Genomic DNA, 16,130 nt, shown 5'->3' with positions numbered 1-16,130 from the left:
TTTTCATTCTCCTTGGTTTAACAGCTATATAAACTTGGTTGGTTTGTTTCTTTGAAGCAGTGGAAAGGAGTTGTCTCTTACCTACTAATACCCTAGTGTAATAACCACCACAGCACTGATGTTTTGGTTGCACAGCATGTATCTGACCACCACAGCAAACACCTGGTGAATTAAGAATAAATGGAATGTACTTGTCCTCGCAGCATTGGAAGCCAGGTTTATTGTCGTGCAGAATCCCATTACAACATACCTAGAAGTAGTTAAAAAAAAAATCAGTAAGGCAATATCTGTTAAACAGAACATAATGTGTTCTCTGGCAAAACAACGTATATGAAAATGTGTACAGCACATCCTAGCATGGATACTAATATGACTGCAGTCAAATAAAATGTAACTTGGCTAAAATCGTTTGCCCTCCAGCATTATCAGACTTCAATAAACTACTGTGTATCTGACAGAATGCTGCTATTTTGTGGCCTTTGATCATACTGCACCTTAATAAAATAGTCCATTAATATGAATAATCTTCATATACCTTGCAGGCTCTTTGAATCTCTCAATGTGGAGTAGATTGCAATACGTAGATATAATCTACCATCTTTTCTTTTCTCCCAAATTCTTATTTATTTATTTATTCATTTATGATGAAACATGTCATCTGAAACCCTTAAAACTAAACCCCAGTATTTCCCAATATGAGCTCTTGGGTTTTCCTTCACATAAAAATAAGTGGAATTTTCTTCTTATAGCACATGATCACTTATTTATGACCACAGTTCTTCAGACACTGTGATCTCAAGAGAATAGTATTTATATAAGGAGTTTTTTTTCAAAATAAAATTTACACGGAAATGAATTTTGAAAAGGCCTTTCTACTGTGGACTTCTTTCTAGGTGCTGTCGAGAAAATTATACGCTTGAACAATCAAATAATTATTTATACACTTACTCCTGTGTCGATGGAGTGGCACACTGTATACACAACAAATCATATAGAACAGTCAGTAGAATCATTGTAAAAATTGTAAGCTCAGAACATAGAGTCAGTGCAGCTGGTATTAGCCAGAAGGATGCCTCTTACAGCCAGACAGAAAACGCAGTTGGCAGTACAGCACACATCTCAGGGCAAAGCTGCTCCTTTGTTTTCCTTTGACATGGACCACTTCCACCCCTGACTTTAACAACATTCTCTATCAGGTTATCTTAACAGCAAAGAAAGAAAGTGTTCCTCTAGAAGGTTCTTTTGTTTACCTAGGTACTTTAATTACTAGCTAACAGAAAACTTTAAAGAAATGGGTATTAAAAGGCTCAGAACATGTAATTTGTATTAAATCTGTATATAAAAATTTTTACACAAATATATACATACATAAAAATATTATTACTTTTCTTAAGTCATGAAAAAAATATTTTTGATTTCAGAAAGATGATGCTTTGTTTTGTTCACTTTCAAATTGTTTTTACTCAATCATCCTTGGGAGTATTAGGTTAGGTTCTGAAGTTACAATCTGCAATACATAAACATGCGTAACCAAAAATTAACATGAGGTAGGGCAGAAGGTGTTCTTGTTTCCTTATTATATTTTGAGTTTTTATGACCTTAAATGCTTTGAATTGTCACACAGTTTTCTGTTTTTCCAGTACACTTTCTTATTCAGCATCTGTTTTAGACTACCAGCATAGTTGAATTTTGTCATTTTCTCTTCAGGAATTTTGAGTCTCTGTAGGTCCTATTATATTATTTTGCTGTCCACCTTGTCACTGGTAATATAATCCAATCTATGAATTTAATTAACCTACTGTTCTTTCTTCCAGATCATTAGTTAAGATGTCAAATAAAACTCTGCTTTACACCTCTTCTCTGCTTCCTATCTTTTGGATATTTTTTTATGACTGGCATGCACTCCAGGCTGTTTTTCTTCATATACAATTGGCTTCAAAGCAACCTAGAAGATTAGCTGGTCTCTCTGTATTTCCAAGTCATTTAAAAGCATTCTTAAAAACACCGAATTGAGTACTGTTCTGCCACTGTTCTCAGAATAGATCATATTTAGCAACAATTCTTGACACCTGTAAAAAATGGCCTCTGTCCCGCACTTTTTACTGCATCCTGAGCCTGAGACACCCAGAGCCAGTAAATGCTGTACCAGACTGCATGAAAGGAGGCCAAATACATATTCCTTGCACATTCTTGGTCCCTTTTTTTGTGCTTCTTGTGTCCTCCTCTGTGATGTGTCTAGCCCAATTTGTCATCTTCTTTTCATGGATTTCATTTGTCATCCCTATACCATTTCCTCCTTTTTGTTGATGCACACCACCCAAATTTCACCTGAACACAGTCTTACCATCTTCCAGATACAGAAAGTTGCACACCTTTGGCATCGTCCAGGCTCAAATGCTTGAGCAGCCATTTCACTTTCTGTGCAATGTTTCCAGTTTGAAGAAACGCCCCTTCTCTGGTGAAACTGCAGCAGAAGCAGCTGCTCCACGTACGTCACACAGACACCGGGAGGGCCTTGTTAGTACCAACTCTAAAGCATTCTGCTTGGGACGTTGTCACTGGTGTCTCCCCTTTTCCTCCGGAATTCCCTCAAAAAATTCTCAGCTGAACACTCAGCTATGTTACAATGGTTTCAGCAGCTACTTTTCCTTGTTAAAAATTATTTAGGATCCTCAGTATTTCTCAATACCCTATAGGCGGTTTCCGAAATGTGGTCCAGTCAGCTCTAAAGCACATTCAACCCCTCATATGGCATTACTGATTGATATAGTTGGTGCTATTATTATGTAGTGCCATAAAATCCTCTGCAGTCAGCTGTAAATTGTTAAATAACACTTTTTTGGCAGTCCTCTAAAGATAGTTCGTTTCTATTTGCATTGATATGCAGCCCAAAGATTCCGCATTATCAACCCATAAAATAAAATGCATTCAAGTAATGCTAAAATTATGTCATAGACAAAGAAGAAAAGCAGATGGATTGAAAGTTATAGTGGCAAAAGGTTATTATTATCTCATCCTCTTAGATCTAAAAGTGACAGCCCCAACTGGATGTTGTTACTATGTACATGCAAGTAGAAGCCTCAGAGCGATCAGATGCAGTGACACCAACGTTTTAGGCAGGTCGGAGATCTCACCCTCATACAGAGGGCTGACCAGAAGATCCTTACTGCGTACGGAGATGATACAAGACGTTCATCCTTAGCTGTCATGGGAGCCCTTAAAAATATTGGTAGACTCACAAATCAATCCTGTAGTTATCCTTCCATCCAAGCCCACAGAGAGGCTTGGTCCAGGAGCACAGAGATTGGGAAGGGCTGGGTGTGAAGAAAGGCTTATTGTGATACCTGGGAAAGGCCTGGTCAGCCACGACACTAGCACAGAGTAACCAGACATCAAACCTGGCAGGCAGGATTACACAATATTTTCAAAACTTTAAAAAATACTCCAAACTTCTCTATGCAACTCTCTTTTAATTAAAGTTGTGTCATCCTTGATCCCACTGCTTGCTGAAGACTTTACTGAAGGATATTATCTGGCCTTATGGACACATGCCAGTTGAGCTAGGACTGATTTGCTCAAATAAACAGATGTGCTAGGCAGCCATGTTTATCCTTCTTGTCAAACGCTTCCTGCCAGAGCCACTTTGTGAAATAGCAATTCACAAAACACTCTAAGGAATTCCTATTAGCTACAGGAGTTCATTAAAAATTTCTGCCTGTGGAGCAAACACCAGAGTAATGATTGACCCATCATGTTCTCATGTGAGAGGGAATATTTTAAATTAGCAAGGCTCATTCTTTTTTACTTAAATTATCTTTGAATCTATATACACACCTTTTTTTGCCAAGTATACTTACTCACCCATTTCTTTTCTCAAACTGCTGTTCTCTTTTGGTAATCGGTATAGCCTTAGATCTAAAACCCGTAGCAGAAATTATTGTTATTCTCTTACAAATCACTATATATTATCTTACTAAGATGAGTTTCATTTCCTGTCTTTCAGGTGTGTTACAACACATACTAGACACGATGTGTTATCTTTTTAAAGGTTCTCTAAGCCTGAAAGTACTTGAAAAGAATTTGCACAATATTGCTAGCATTAATAGTAGATTTTACATAAATATTGATGGAATATCCTTCACCAGTGTCAAGATGTGTTAGTTTTCACTCCTGAAAACATGCCTTTGAGGCTAGCTATCAAGCCACCGTTTTGCTCCTCCTGTCCTTAAAAAGAAGAGTCCTGCTGGTGTTTTTAACAAATGGCACACGTTAATTACAATGAGTAAAGGGGTAAGCCTGTATTTCCTAGTAATGTCAGAGTTATATTTGATTAGTTCATTAACTGCAGATTTATACAGCTTGTTGCTACTGAAAATAAAAAGTGCTGAAGCTGTATTAACACCTTCAGTCAGGACCCTTTTAGCTGTTCATACTCACGATCCATTGTGTACAGAAATTATTAGCCTTTATGTCGCTATGTTAATTACACTTTTACTGTACCTGTTTCATTATTTTCAGTGTTCACCTCAGGATGCCAGTAACAACAGAAGGACAGTTTGGTAGCATCCATAATACAGGAATGCCTTCCCCATCAGCACTGAGATTGTGCTTCCTGGTGGGCGAAGCTAGGGCATGTTCCCTTGTTAAGTGAAGTACATGCCTGAGAACTTGTGATATGTGCTCTGTGAGCTGATGTCTGTTTTGAGATTTCAAATATGGGCAGAGTTATGGCTCACACCTTACTGAAAACAGCTAGGAAAAGACTGTCAGTTTTGGCAGCTTGGAAACACCCAAGCAGCACAGCTCTGTTACTGTAAAAGGTACACAGGACATAAGGACCCTCCTGGCAGCTGACAAAATGCATCATGAGAGTGCATTCTCAGCTTTTTATGCAAAACTATACACAAAAAACCTTTCTAAATTCTTTCTGCACTCTAGAATTATAAATCCATCCAAGTCTGATTACAAACACCAAGGCAAGGATACCAGGCACAGCACTGTGTTGGCTTTGGTTAAAACAACAAAGATTTCTAACATCAAAGCAGAAAACCAGATAACAACTAGAAATAAGTAAGGATCTGATTATTTAGGATAGCAGGAATCTTGTTTGGTTTACATTAGGCTTAATATCAGGCCTACATGAGCCCATGAATGTGCATGTACACGCCCCTTGTAGTGAAAAGGTCATTTGCTCTTTTAGAGATTACCAAGACAGCTCTGAGCAAGCTGGTTTATTTACACAGCACAGTGCTGTGCAGAGCTGCTACCCCGGATCCCAAGCGCAGCGCGCACGTACCGGTGCAACCCTGCGCCAGGCTACTCAGCGCTGCCGTTCTGCTATAACTGCGCTGCCTTGGCTGGACCCCGCTCAGCCAAAGTTATCTGGCATCACTGCATCCTGCTCTGCTGCCCCCTAAAAACACACTTTTGTATTCCTATTACTGAAACACTTTGGTTCCTATGGATGGAGTGTATTATATTTGGGCGATCTCTTATGCAGATAAGAAATCATAACATATCCCTCTCTTTCTGCAGTGCCTTACAATAGCAAGCCAATGATGCCAAATGTAGCCCATAAATCCATAGGGAAATATTAATGAATAACCCAAGACTTATCTTCAAATTATTTTTGTATAAATGGCATCATTTTCCTCTCAATTTATACTCCTGGATTCAACAAAAGTGCAAGAGGGAAATTAGACCCATTATGTCTTGTATACAAGGTGCAATAAATGACCTGAGCAAAAGCGAGAACTCCACAACCTATTTGTCTATCAGAACTACATATATACAATCTGCCTGCTTTACTGACCAGTCTGTCAACAAATGAAGAAAAAAAACTTGTTTATTATACTGGATCTGAACATTACTTAAGCTGCTCTGTATTTAATTCTCAGTGGCACCTCTTCATGTTTGGCTGTACAATTAATGTATGGCGAACAGCAGCTGGCACTGTGACAACAGGCTTGTTTTTCAGAAAAAGTGTATGCTGGCCAGTGTTGCTGTCCTTTGCTGCTGTCCAGCAGACTGACAGATCAGAGGACCACATACACTAGCATAATGCTTCAGCGTTATAGCTGGCATAGACTGCCAGTGAATTCTAGAAAATTCTAGAAAAAAAATATAGAAAAGTGTCTTACGCTGTCCCTGTCGCAGACTAAGAGAAACGTGGATGCGCCAGGGGCTCTGTAGATATCTCTTACAGACATTTTGGATGTCTAGTGTGGATACACACAGCAAACCAAGCAAAGCATTGGGAGGGGAATTTTAATCAATTCACCCACAAAAATTACTCCCATGTCATTTTATGTATGAGTGCTTCAGTTTCCTGTGGACCTTCCAGTCATTTATTCTATATCCATTACTTATCAAATAGCACCCACTCCTAACCGCAATCTCCGAGAATACAGAGAGACTATTATAAAAAAATAATGTAAAATTAATTAGAAAAAATTACAAAGTCAGGAAGCTATAAAAGGAAATGGACAGTCTCCAAGCTCAAAGTTACCATAAATGCACAAAGGCTGGAAAAATAATAATGGAGGCGAAAACTTATGAAATTAATATAATATAAATTTAACTCATACACATGCCAAGATCTATTAAAAAGTCTACCATGCCAAACCCCTGAAATAAGTACATCTACCTTTTAATACAAAGGACTGCCCATAATTAATTTGCAAGATTTCAGGAAAACATATGTTTAGCATAGTATTGCATTCAAGGGAACTCAAAAGCTAAAGCTGTGTTGGCTGGAATAATTTATATTTTGGTTTGAACCCCTCAAATAACTCACTCCCTTAATTACTGTCTTGTCTGACAGGGAAACTTGTGAATACATATTGTTTGCTTTAGTCATGGAACATGTGATGATGCCTTTGACAAATAGGGACACTATTTCATTACATTAAATCTTACTTTCAAACTAAGAGTTTTCTATCTCATTTGTCAATAAAAACCATTACAGACTCCCGCTATGCTATTGATTCTACTCCTAAACAGGAACTCATATGAAGATTAACCTGAAAATAGCCGTAATTTAAAAATCATCTGACAAATCACAATGGATCCTACTCAGAGCTGCTCATCATTGTCATGTAACAGCCACCCACTTGTAGCTGAATCTAAATAGATTTTCTGTACTGCTGAATCTGGTCATTAAGCATTTAGCCAAGGAAGAATTTAAGAGAGGAGAAAAAAACCCAGCAAATCATGTTAATAACCACTATTTGCCATGAGGCTTTGAGGAATGATTCCTTGCATAGAGAGGAGGTTTATAGTTTTACTGGGATTTTTGAAATTCTGCACACACATAGAAAATTTCCTGTGGCCTTTAAATGGTCCCATGCGATGGCTTTGTGCCAAAGGAGCCATAGGAACTGACGATGTGCTCCACAGATACCTGAATACCTGAGCTGACAAAGAATTCTCTCTGGTAGTTTACAATGTGTGGTCTAGGGCATGCAACTGAGCAAAACTGGTTGTTCCAAGTGGGATGCAAATATACATACAGAGATCTATATACATATATATCCATCTGGTACTGAGATTCTTCAAACTTCCATTACATGTGGCTTGCGAGATTTACTTTGAATCGGGTACAGCCTGGTTCCTTGGAATGAACACCTACACTATGCACGTGGAGCAAAGCTTTCTGAGGGTTTCTGAAGGGAAGAAACTTCAGATGTGTGCTTGTGAAGTGACGTGGTCCATGGAGTGGTTGGGATCCTACAGGTTCTGGCTTCCCTTCCTGTGCCAGGGATTTAGCCTTCATGTATTAAAATCACTTCTACCCCGAACCAACATCCAGTAAATGAAAACAATCTGGGGATTCACTTCAGAACTGCGCTATTGCTCTGCATCAAAGTGTAAATGCAAGACACATTCATAAATGTTCACCAATTCATTTATCCTGAAAGGAGAAATAAAGCCAACAATCACAGACTTAAGACAACAGAATCACTTTGTCATCCGCTGACTCACATACACCGCTCGAGAATTTTGCACAGCTATCCCTGTACTGAGCTCAAACATCCATATTTGATCTTAAAGTTTCAAGATACATAACAGAGCCTTGGTTTTACAATGTCAAAAGAAGTAGAACCCTTCCCTTTCTCTGATAACTAAAGAGGTTTTGTTTACACACTTATTCCTAAAAGTATACTTTTTTTATTGCATTGCTAACTTAAAAATATTATACATGTACCTTTAATTCTGGATGATAACATGCTTCTCCACAGGTATTTTCGTGCTTTTTACATTCTAATGAGATGCACATTCTATTACTTTTGCTGCTTCTAGGAGCCTTTGATGGGGTACACCTCTGCCACCCCTTACGTAAGAGTTCATATCCCAGGATGATACCATTTGGCTGCCCTGGTGATGCCCAGTTGATCTGAAGAGATCTACAAAAAAGCAGAAAATTAACATCCATTAAACTATTGAAAGTATTTATGCTTCTATGGATACTTACATTAAAGGATTAGCATACATTGGTACTATTGTTCACTAGTTCACATGCAGTAAAATATTTTGAAGTATCCAAAATTTCTTCCAATCGGTGAATTTCACAGCTGCTTTAATAACCAAAAGGTGTAAAAGTTTGAAGAAAGTGTCAATATGTGCTAATACTTTGGGAAAATAAATCACACGTGCAATTGAAGTTCTTAAGGTTGCTTTTTAAAAGACACCTCATTCATTGTTCGGGAAACTTATGTGTAATAAACTTTCTAGCATTTTACTCATTTCAGTGGTAGGAGAAAGGACTGAGCATGCCTTTCTGGTGCTACAGCGAAGGCGTACATGACCTATTGTCAGAGCTGGTGTGACTGTTCCATTCTGAGACAGGAACCTGGTAAAGGATGGGCAGCTGGGGGGCAAAAGACGAATCTCTGAACTGTGAGCAGTGCAGCTTACTCACATTGTGCTCAGTTACCATTTAGAACAGATTTGTATTCAACTTGAGTTTTCTTTGTTTTCAAAAACATTATACAAAAAATGTATGTTGCTTTGAAATGTATTATTCTGCTCAGAATTAAAAGAACTCATCACAGCATCATTAAGCACTAGTTCTCTTTTGTGCTTAAGTATTTTCCTTGACATAAAATTAGAAGTAAAAAAAATGGTTTTATTACAAGTAAGACTCAAGACTTCCAACTCTGAGCACAAAAGTGTGACTGTAGCAGCCCACAGATGACTAAAACAAAAGCCTGTTGTTGATTTCAGGTTTCCTATCAGACCATCATCCATTTGAGGAGGAAAGTATCTTGAGGGAAAAATCATGTTAAACTGTAGAATGCATGTCATTACTAAAAACGTGCAGCTATTGGCTCCAAAATCTCACTTAATATTGCAATTGAAAAAAAAAATATGCCACAAGGGACATTTGAAACAGAATTTGCTCTGGCTTTTATAGCGTACACATTTTACATTGGTATTCCAAATGAAAACATAATTTCTTGCATAATCACTCAGGATTGTTGCATAAGACACAAATTTCTTTCACTATGACTCTCTTTGGGTAGACAGAGATCCCAATGCTACATGTAGATCAATAGGAAGACTGACAACATTGCACAGTATATACTTAGGCTCCAAGTAACTCTTTTTAATCTCCACGTCCCATTTACACAGCCACTGCCAGAATGCCAGTGACATCATAAATTAGCATTAATTTAAAGTGAAAATGTTACAGTGAAACAGCAGCTGCTGAGATAAACTTTGACATCTTAACAGAATAAAAATAACTGAACTATTATTTCACTTCCTTGAGGTATAAACAGAAGAATACGCACAGCCATAAGCCTTTGCAGAACAGGAATTAATGTCACCTATGAGGGAATACCTTCATAGGTGACTTGTAGAGTCATCATTATAATTCCAAGGTCTTCATCTGAACCACAGATTTAATTCCATATTCCATACATGGCTATTTTGTATTCAAAACATATTCTACCATATGCACATGTACACACACTCATGCACATACACACATCTACATTTAAATAATGTTACAGGACCTAACTTAAAAATGTAAAAGTAGGAAAATATATTGTACAGACTTCAGAGAAAAGATAAAAAGAAAAGGAAAAGAAGGGTAGTACTTCAACCTTTATAAATGCCATTGTAACTCTCCTGGTCTTTGCACGGTATAGATCATAGGAGCGTTCCCAGTCATATTTTTGAATTATTTGCTTTGTGAAAGTTTCCTTCAGGCCCTCAAGGGTATATTTTCAAAGTATTTTGCCAGTTATTGCAGTTTGCAAGTCATATTTCTGTCTAAAATAATTTCAAATGGGGCCTAAGAATTGATGCAATGATTTGAACATTGTGCCTTTTCTGCAGAGCTCAGCATGTATTTATTTAGTTTAACGAGCAATCACTTTATTACTGATCAATTTCTAGGTAAGCATTTGGGAGGGACATAGCCTGGTATCACGTAAATTTGCAGCTGCACAAGAAAATAACGTGGCATGGGAGTTCACTGACCAGTGCCACCAAAAGGGTAAAGCTCCGTATGACCTTCCAATAATGACTCCCAGATAAGTAGACTCCTTCACAGTTTTATGAACGTTTCAGTTATGCCTACACCTTCTGATGTCTTCAGTCCATGGTGAATTCCAGTGGTTCAGAAAGCATCACTGCAAGAACAATGCACAGCTCGGTTTAAAAAAAAAAAAAAAAAAAAAGCAGGGTTTTCATGGGATTACAGAGGCTTTTTGACACCTCTCATCTGAAGAAATACCCTAGGCTGAGCTGAAAACTTTCTTGAGCGGGTGCAGATTTAATGGGACATGATGGGCGCTTTAGCACGCAGCCCAGCTTATCCCATGCAGTCCACTTGATACAGCTTCAGAAACATGGGGATGGAGCTGCCCACCCTCTCCTCATCTTCACCCCCTGTTACTCTCTCCCCAATAAACTAGAGCTGTGTCTGTGCTGGGAAGTGCCTGCAGCCTGAACCACAGAAGCAGACTTGCAAATTCTAGGCACGTGTGAATGCACAACACCTGGCGTGAGGAGTGTAATGTGTTTGCCCCAAGAAAACTTCAAGCATGTGCAAGTTATGATGGTTCAAAGGCTGGATGAGCCCCTTCTGCGACTGCTGCCAGTGTGGTAAAAGCACTGAAGGAGGCCTACCCCCCCCCCCCAAAAAAAAAAAAAAAAGGCAGCTTAACCAGGCTCACAGAAACGAACTGGTTTAGACTACAAGGTCCATGAGACACTGCAGCACTTCCAGGAGATAAAAAACATTTCAAACTGCTTCACTCATGGTGCAACAGAGCAAACTGAAGTTCTTTGGGTCAAGCATGTGAAGACAATTCATTCCAAAATGTCCAGGTAGGAATATCTTTTTTAAATCCATGAAAAATATCAGTACTTCAGCGTTTTGCTATCACATCAGATACCTTTTGGTAAACCAGTCTTTAGAAAGGAAAATATCTTTTTTGCCTGCTTCAAGTGTCACCAGCTTCAAGTGTCCATGAGTCATGGAAAGAACTCCTGATATTTTCTCAACACAGTAGTGAAGGTTTAACCATGAAGATTAAAAATATAACAAGACCTCACTTTTGAATCTTTAGAATGAACATTGTGTTAGTCTCATCACATACAAGGGCTAAATTAAAAAAAAATAATAATTCACATCAAACCTAAGATTCAATGACTTTACTTTCAGGAGCTGGAACTTAAAAAAAAAAAAATCACAGAAAAATCAAAAGATTCACCTGACATTCTGAAGATAGGGAGCACTGCTACGATTAAAGACCAGTGGAAAAAACACTTTCCTCATCAGGAGATCCCACATACTGAGCAACTGCTTCAGCATTATTGCACAAAGTACCTGCTGTATTGTGGACTGCAGTGCTAACATAATTAGAAAGGTGGTATGGCACAGTACAGAAATGTACTGATAAATGTACATTTAATATATTTTTTATATTTATATATATATATAATAAAAGTGCTGATAAATAGCATTAAGCTTCTGTTGTTGCTACAAACTTCTTAGAGAAGTGCTTTGTTTTTCCCATTACTAAAGTAGGGAGAGCGATGAGGTTTCCTCCACAGGAAGACTGTCTGGGACACTTTAGAGAAAGTGCTACAAAACTCTACAAAACTAAGCATATGTAAGAAATCTTTGTGTTTTGCCTGTCCTCTGGAATTTTCTGGTTAGTTTGTCATAGGTTGACTTGATATGACTCCACAATAATCTTCCCCAGTATTTCATGTTTATTGGCATGTTTATTGACATAGTTATGAATCCCTCTTTTTTTTTTTTTTTTAAGGAAAATCAGACTTACTGGTCTTTAGTTCCCCAGATCCCCTCAGAGAAATTTGTGCTGCACTGTTTTTCATTCCTCCAGTACCAAGACCAATTTACACAGCATGGTAGATTGCCACTTTCATATTTGAGCTCCTTTAGAACTGTGCAAATGCTACCATCCCAAAAATTTATTGCTATATGTTTTATCCATTTGTTCTAAAATGTTTCTCACTAACATATTAATTTGAAAGAATTCCTCCAGCTCATTCACCCATAAACAGCATCTGATACAGAAACCTTCCGCAGCCCCATGATACTGAACATCACACCAAAGAATTCACCTAGTTTTTCAACCATGGTCTTACGTTCTTTGAGTTTTCTATTACACCCTGACCAGAGTTTTTTGTTCCCCCCAAGGTGCCTAAAGGGCCCTCTCTTTCTTCATGAAGCTAGGAAGGATTTTCAGAGCCATCAACCTTTACATTCAGCACTGAACAGAATTGCTGGCAGGCGTTCATCTGCATTGTGCCTCAGTTTTCTGAAAGGAACAAACCTGCTACTAAGTATTGTTAACAGAAGAAACTAAGCATGCTGTATCACAAGGAAAAAGAGAAAGAAGAAAAGTATTTTCAAGGGGTATGAACTGTTTTCCAACACACCATGAGAATTTAATCCACTGTACAAACTTTCAGTCGGCATCCACATGCACACAGTACTCAGAGAATTTTCTAAACTGTGTAAGAAAATACAATCCTTCTCTATGGAGACAAAGCCTATCTAAGGTCCTAACTAAGGAAAAAAATATTAAAAAGCAGCACACCTGATTTAAGAGTATTTGCTTCTATCTAAACATGGCCAATGTGACCTCTCCACTTTCCCCCCCCAAAACCCAAACCCAGACAAGAAACATAACAAACCAGACCCTGACTTAGGACTTCAGGATTGGGTCCCATACTGTTTTCTATTTGATGTTTGGCATTATAAAATAATAATTCCAGGACTGCGACCTTTTGTGCCAAGTTTCAGCCTGAAGCTGAGTTATTAACTGTAAGGGGTAGAAAAGTAAGGTATTTATAATGGCTCTGGTGGTATAACCTTCATTAGAACAGTGCGGATGGAGCTGCTATCAGAAAGACTTCTAAGAAGTTGGTGGGTGAAATTATAATTTATGTCATGCAGCACCTTGAGGCAAATTTTAAAACAATTATTTGTGAATGCTGCAAAGACATTATCCTACAGCATTCTCATCAATAATACAGCCCCCCCCCAAACTGATTCAGAAGAGGGAAAACCGCCATGATTCCAATTAAAGACAATAAACTGCACAGTCTGTATTATATCTCAGATATCCCATGAGCCTATACTCTACAAATGCATTTTTTCTCTGTCTGATGACAGATATGTATTAAAACGTCCTCTTGTCTACACCAACTATTTTTTTCTGTTTCCCCAAGCTTTTCCTTTTATGGAGGATAAATAAGCAAAATTCATATTCAGCCCAGCACCTGCTGAAGCTGCCAGCTGTACTGTTTGTCATATTTCAATCAAAGCTGAAGCCAGCCAGTCATTTTTATACTGCACAATCCCTACATACTCGAGGACCAGAATTAATGAATTAGCTATTGATTAAATTCCACTCTAGCAAATCCACCGTGGCAAATAAATGAACTACCCGGGGCACGTGTAGGCCACGGCCAGACATGTCCGGGCAATCGATCAGTAGTTAGTATTCTTTTGGGATATAAGAACAGCTGATGATAATATGACATGTAGGAAAAGGCAGTGTAGAAACAGAGTCTGTTTCTGGCTGAGCAGATTATAAAGTAGGAAGGCATTTTTGATCCTTTTGCATTCATGTGTTATGACATATTTAGTCTATATATAATAGCAGAAACATGCACAAGTGTTTGCAGTACAGACAATACAGACAAAGGCATACATAAGTTAAAGCCAAGGGCAAAAGATGAGATTCTGAATTGAGTTCTTATCATCAAACAAGCTTTGACTATATCTGTATGTGTGACAGAAAAACAGCAAGCTTAATTTCACCCTTATACAGAGACAAATGCTGAATTCAAGCAAAATGTAGAAATGATAAAACAGCAAACCAAAGTCCTTAAGAGACTGGAGAAGCAAATCCATTCTGCTGGCCATTTCTGAAGGCTCAGATTGTTATTTTAAAAATAGATATTCTTTTTCTTTCTATAAAAGAAAGGCTGCTAATGAGCTTACTCCACCAGAAGTGCAATAAAATCTCACGAACAATAAGAGAAACACAGGAGGCTAACTGTTTTATTTTGTTGGTGTAATTCTGAAAAATGTGTTAGCAAGCTTAGTTTTAGTCTGTCTTTGGAAGATATTAACTTCCAAAGAATCACTGCACATGTTACTATTTGGCTTCTTCTAAGGACTGCAGATCTGATGATCCCTTTACAATTAAGAAGTTTGCCCATGCCTGTGGGTGTAGTGGATAGGCAGATTGCAAACACTGGTTCAAGGAGACATAGACATGCATACCTCCTCCTAAAGCAGCTTACTAATTCCTACTGTTGTGATAGGTGACTCTTTTTTTACCTGCAATTATTCTAAGTTTCCATTATCAGCATCACATTTCTCCCTGAGCATTAATCTTCCTCCTCTTAACTGACAGCAAAATGTGATAATTTTCATTCCTCTGCACTTCTTCTCTTAACTACTTCCACTTATGCTTTATTTATTATCACAGCACAGCGATACCCAAATGGGTATGTACAACCAACCAAGGGTGAGATTTCTTCAATTGCACTTTTGGCCAAAAACTCCAAGCCCCAAAACAACAACCATGAAAAATGCTTTCAAAGTGTATACTGGATTCTTTTTTGCACCTTATTCATTTGAGAGAAGACAACCTTACATTCTGGTCCCCATTCCAGCTACAAATCGCTCTGACATACGAAAGCCACCTACAGCATAGTACCTTGAGCCAATTACATGAATAACGGGTGCTGACAGCTGCTTCGGCTCATCTTCCACAGTTGTAATCTGGGTCCCATTGCTTCTCACACAGGCGTACACCGTGCAGGCTTCAATCTGATGAAGAACATGAATTTCACATACTTAGCTGCAGAAGATATTCAGCTCGGCTACTTGTTTAGACTTCTCTCTTCACCCAGGATTTTATTCTTTTCTATTCAACAGATTTCACGCAGCCAGGAAAATACTGCAGCTTTGAGATAAGTATATCTACCAGAGATATACTGTGCTGTATCACGCTTTCCCACACCATTTAAAAAAAAAACAAACCAAAAACGGGATACATGCAGCCCTCTGGCATTAATTGTTGTTCTCTATTAAATTATCACCAAATGAGTTGCAGTGAATTAGTTTTTCTGCACGTTTACGTAGAATCTGGTGCACAACACTGAAAAAAAATGTACTTTGATTCAGGCCTTGAATAAGTTTCCTACACCTACCATATATTCTGACATAAATAAGGATACTTTTTCCTTAATATTTTCTATTCCTTCATATCTGTTCTGGAAAATTAAAAGTGAAAAATGTAAACAGGAATCATACAGTTTGTTATGAAAAATACCACAGAAATAAAAACTTATTCCTTCAAATTTTGGGATTAAACTAAGCAGGGGCACAGTGAAATAGCTAGTAAAGGATGGTAACATTGGTTTTTTATTGTCAAAAGAGAAGCTACTCAAAATAAACAAACACAAAAAATGAAAGATAATGCAGTAAGATTACCAGTAAGATGCACATGCATCCGAGGTAATATTGTTTCCAGGACAAGAAGAAAAAGAATCAAAAGAAAAAAATAATTAAACTCAGCTGATTTTGGTTTTACCTATTACACTGGAGTCCGGTATAAAGACTA

General features: G+C 38.0%; 1 protein-coding gene across 1 annotated transcript in view; it reads right to left on the bottom strand.

Annotated features, from left to right (window-relative positions):
* The window catches only part of USH2A (usherin), a 390,408-nt gene that overhangs the window by 91,826 nt on the left and 282,452 nt on the right, over positions 1-16,130 (bottom strand). The window contains exons 46-48 of the mRNA XM_056357449.1: positions 15,222-15,334; positions 8,207-8,405; positions 82-250 (exon numbers count right to left, since the gene is read on the bottom strand). Coding sequence (XP_056213424.1) covers positions 82-250; positions 8,207-8,405; positions 15,222-15,334 — 481 coding nt within the window. The remainder of the gene's footprint in view (positions 1-81; positions 251-8,206; positions 8,406-15,221; positions 15,335-16,130) is intronic.

Source organism: Falco biarmicus, chromosome 12, assembly GCF_023638135.1.
Source record: "Falco biarmicus isolate bFalBia1 chromosome 12, bFalBia1.pri, whole genome shotgun sequence".
NCBI lineage: Eukaryota > Metazoa > Chordata > Aves > Falconiformes > Falconidae > Falco > Falco biarmicus.
Note: the sequence above shows the minus strand (reverse complement) of the source record. Positions and strands in the feature narration are given on the sequence as shown.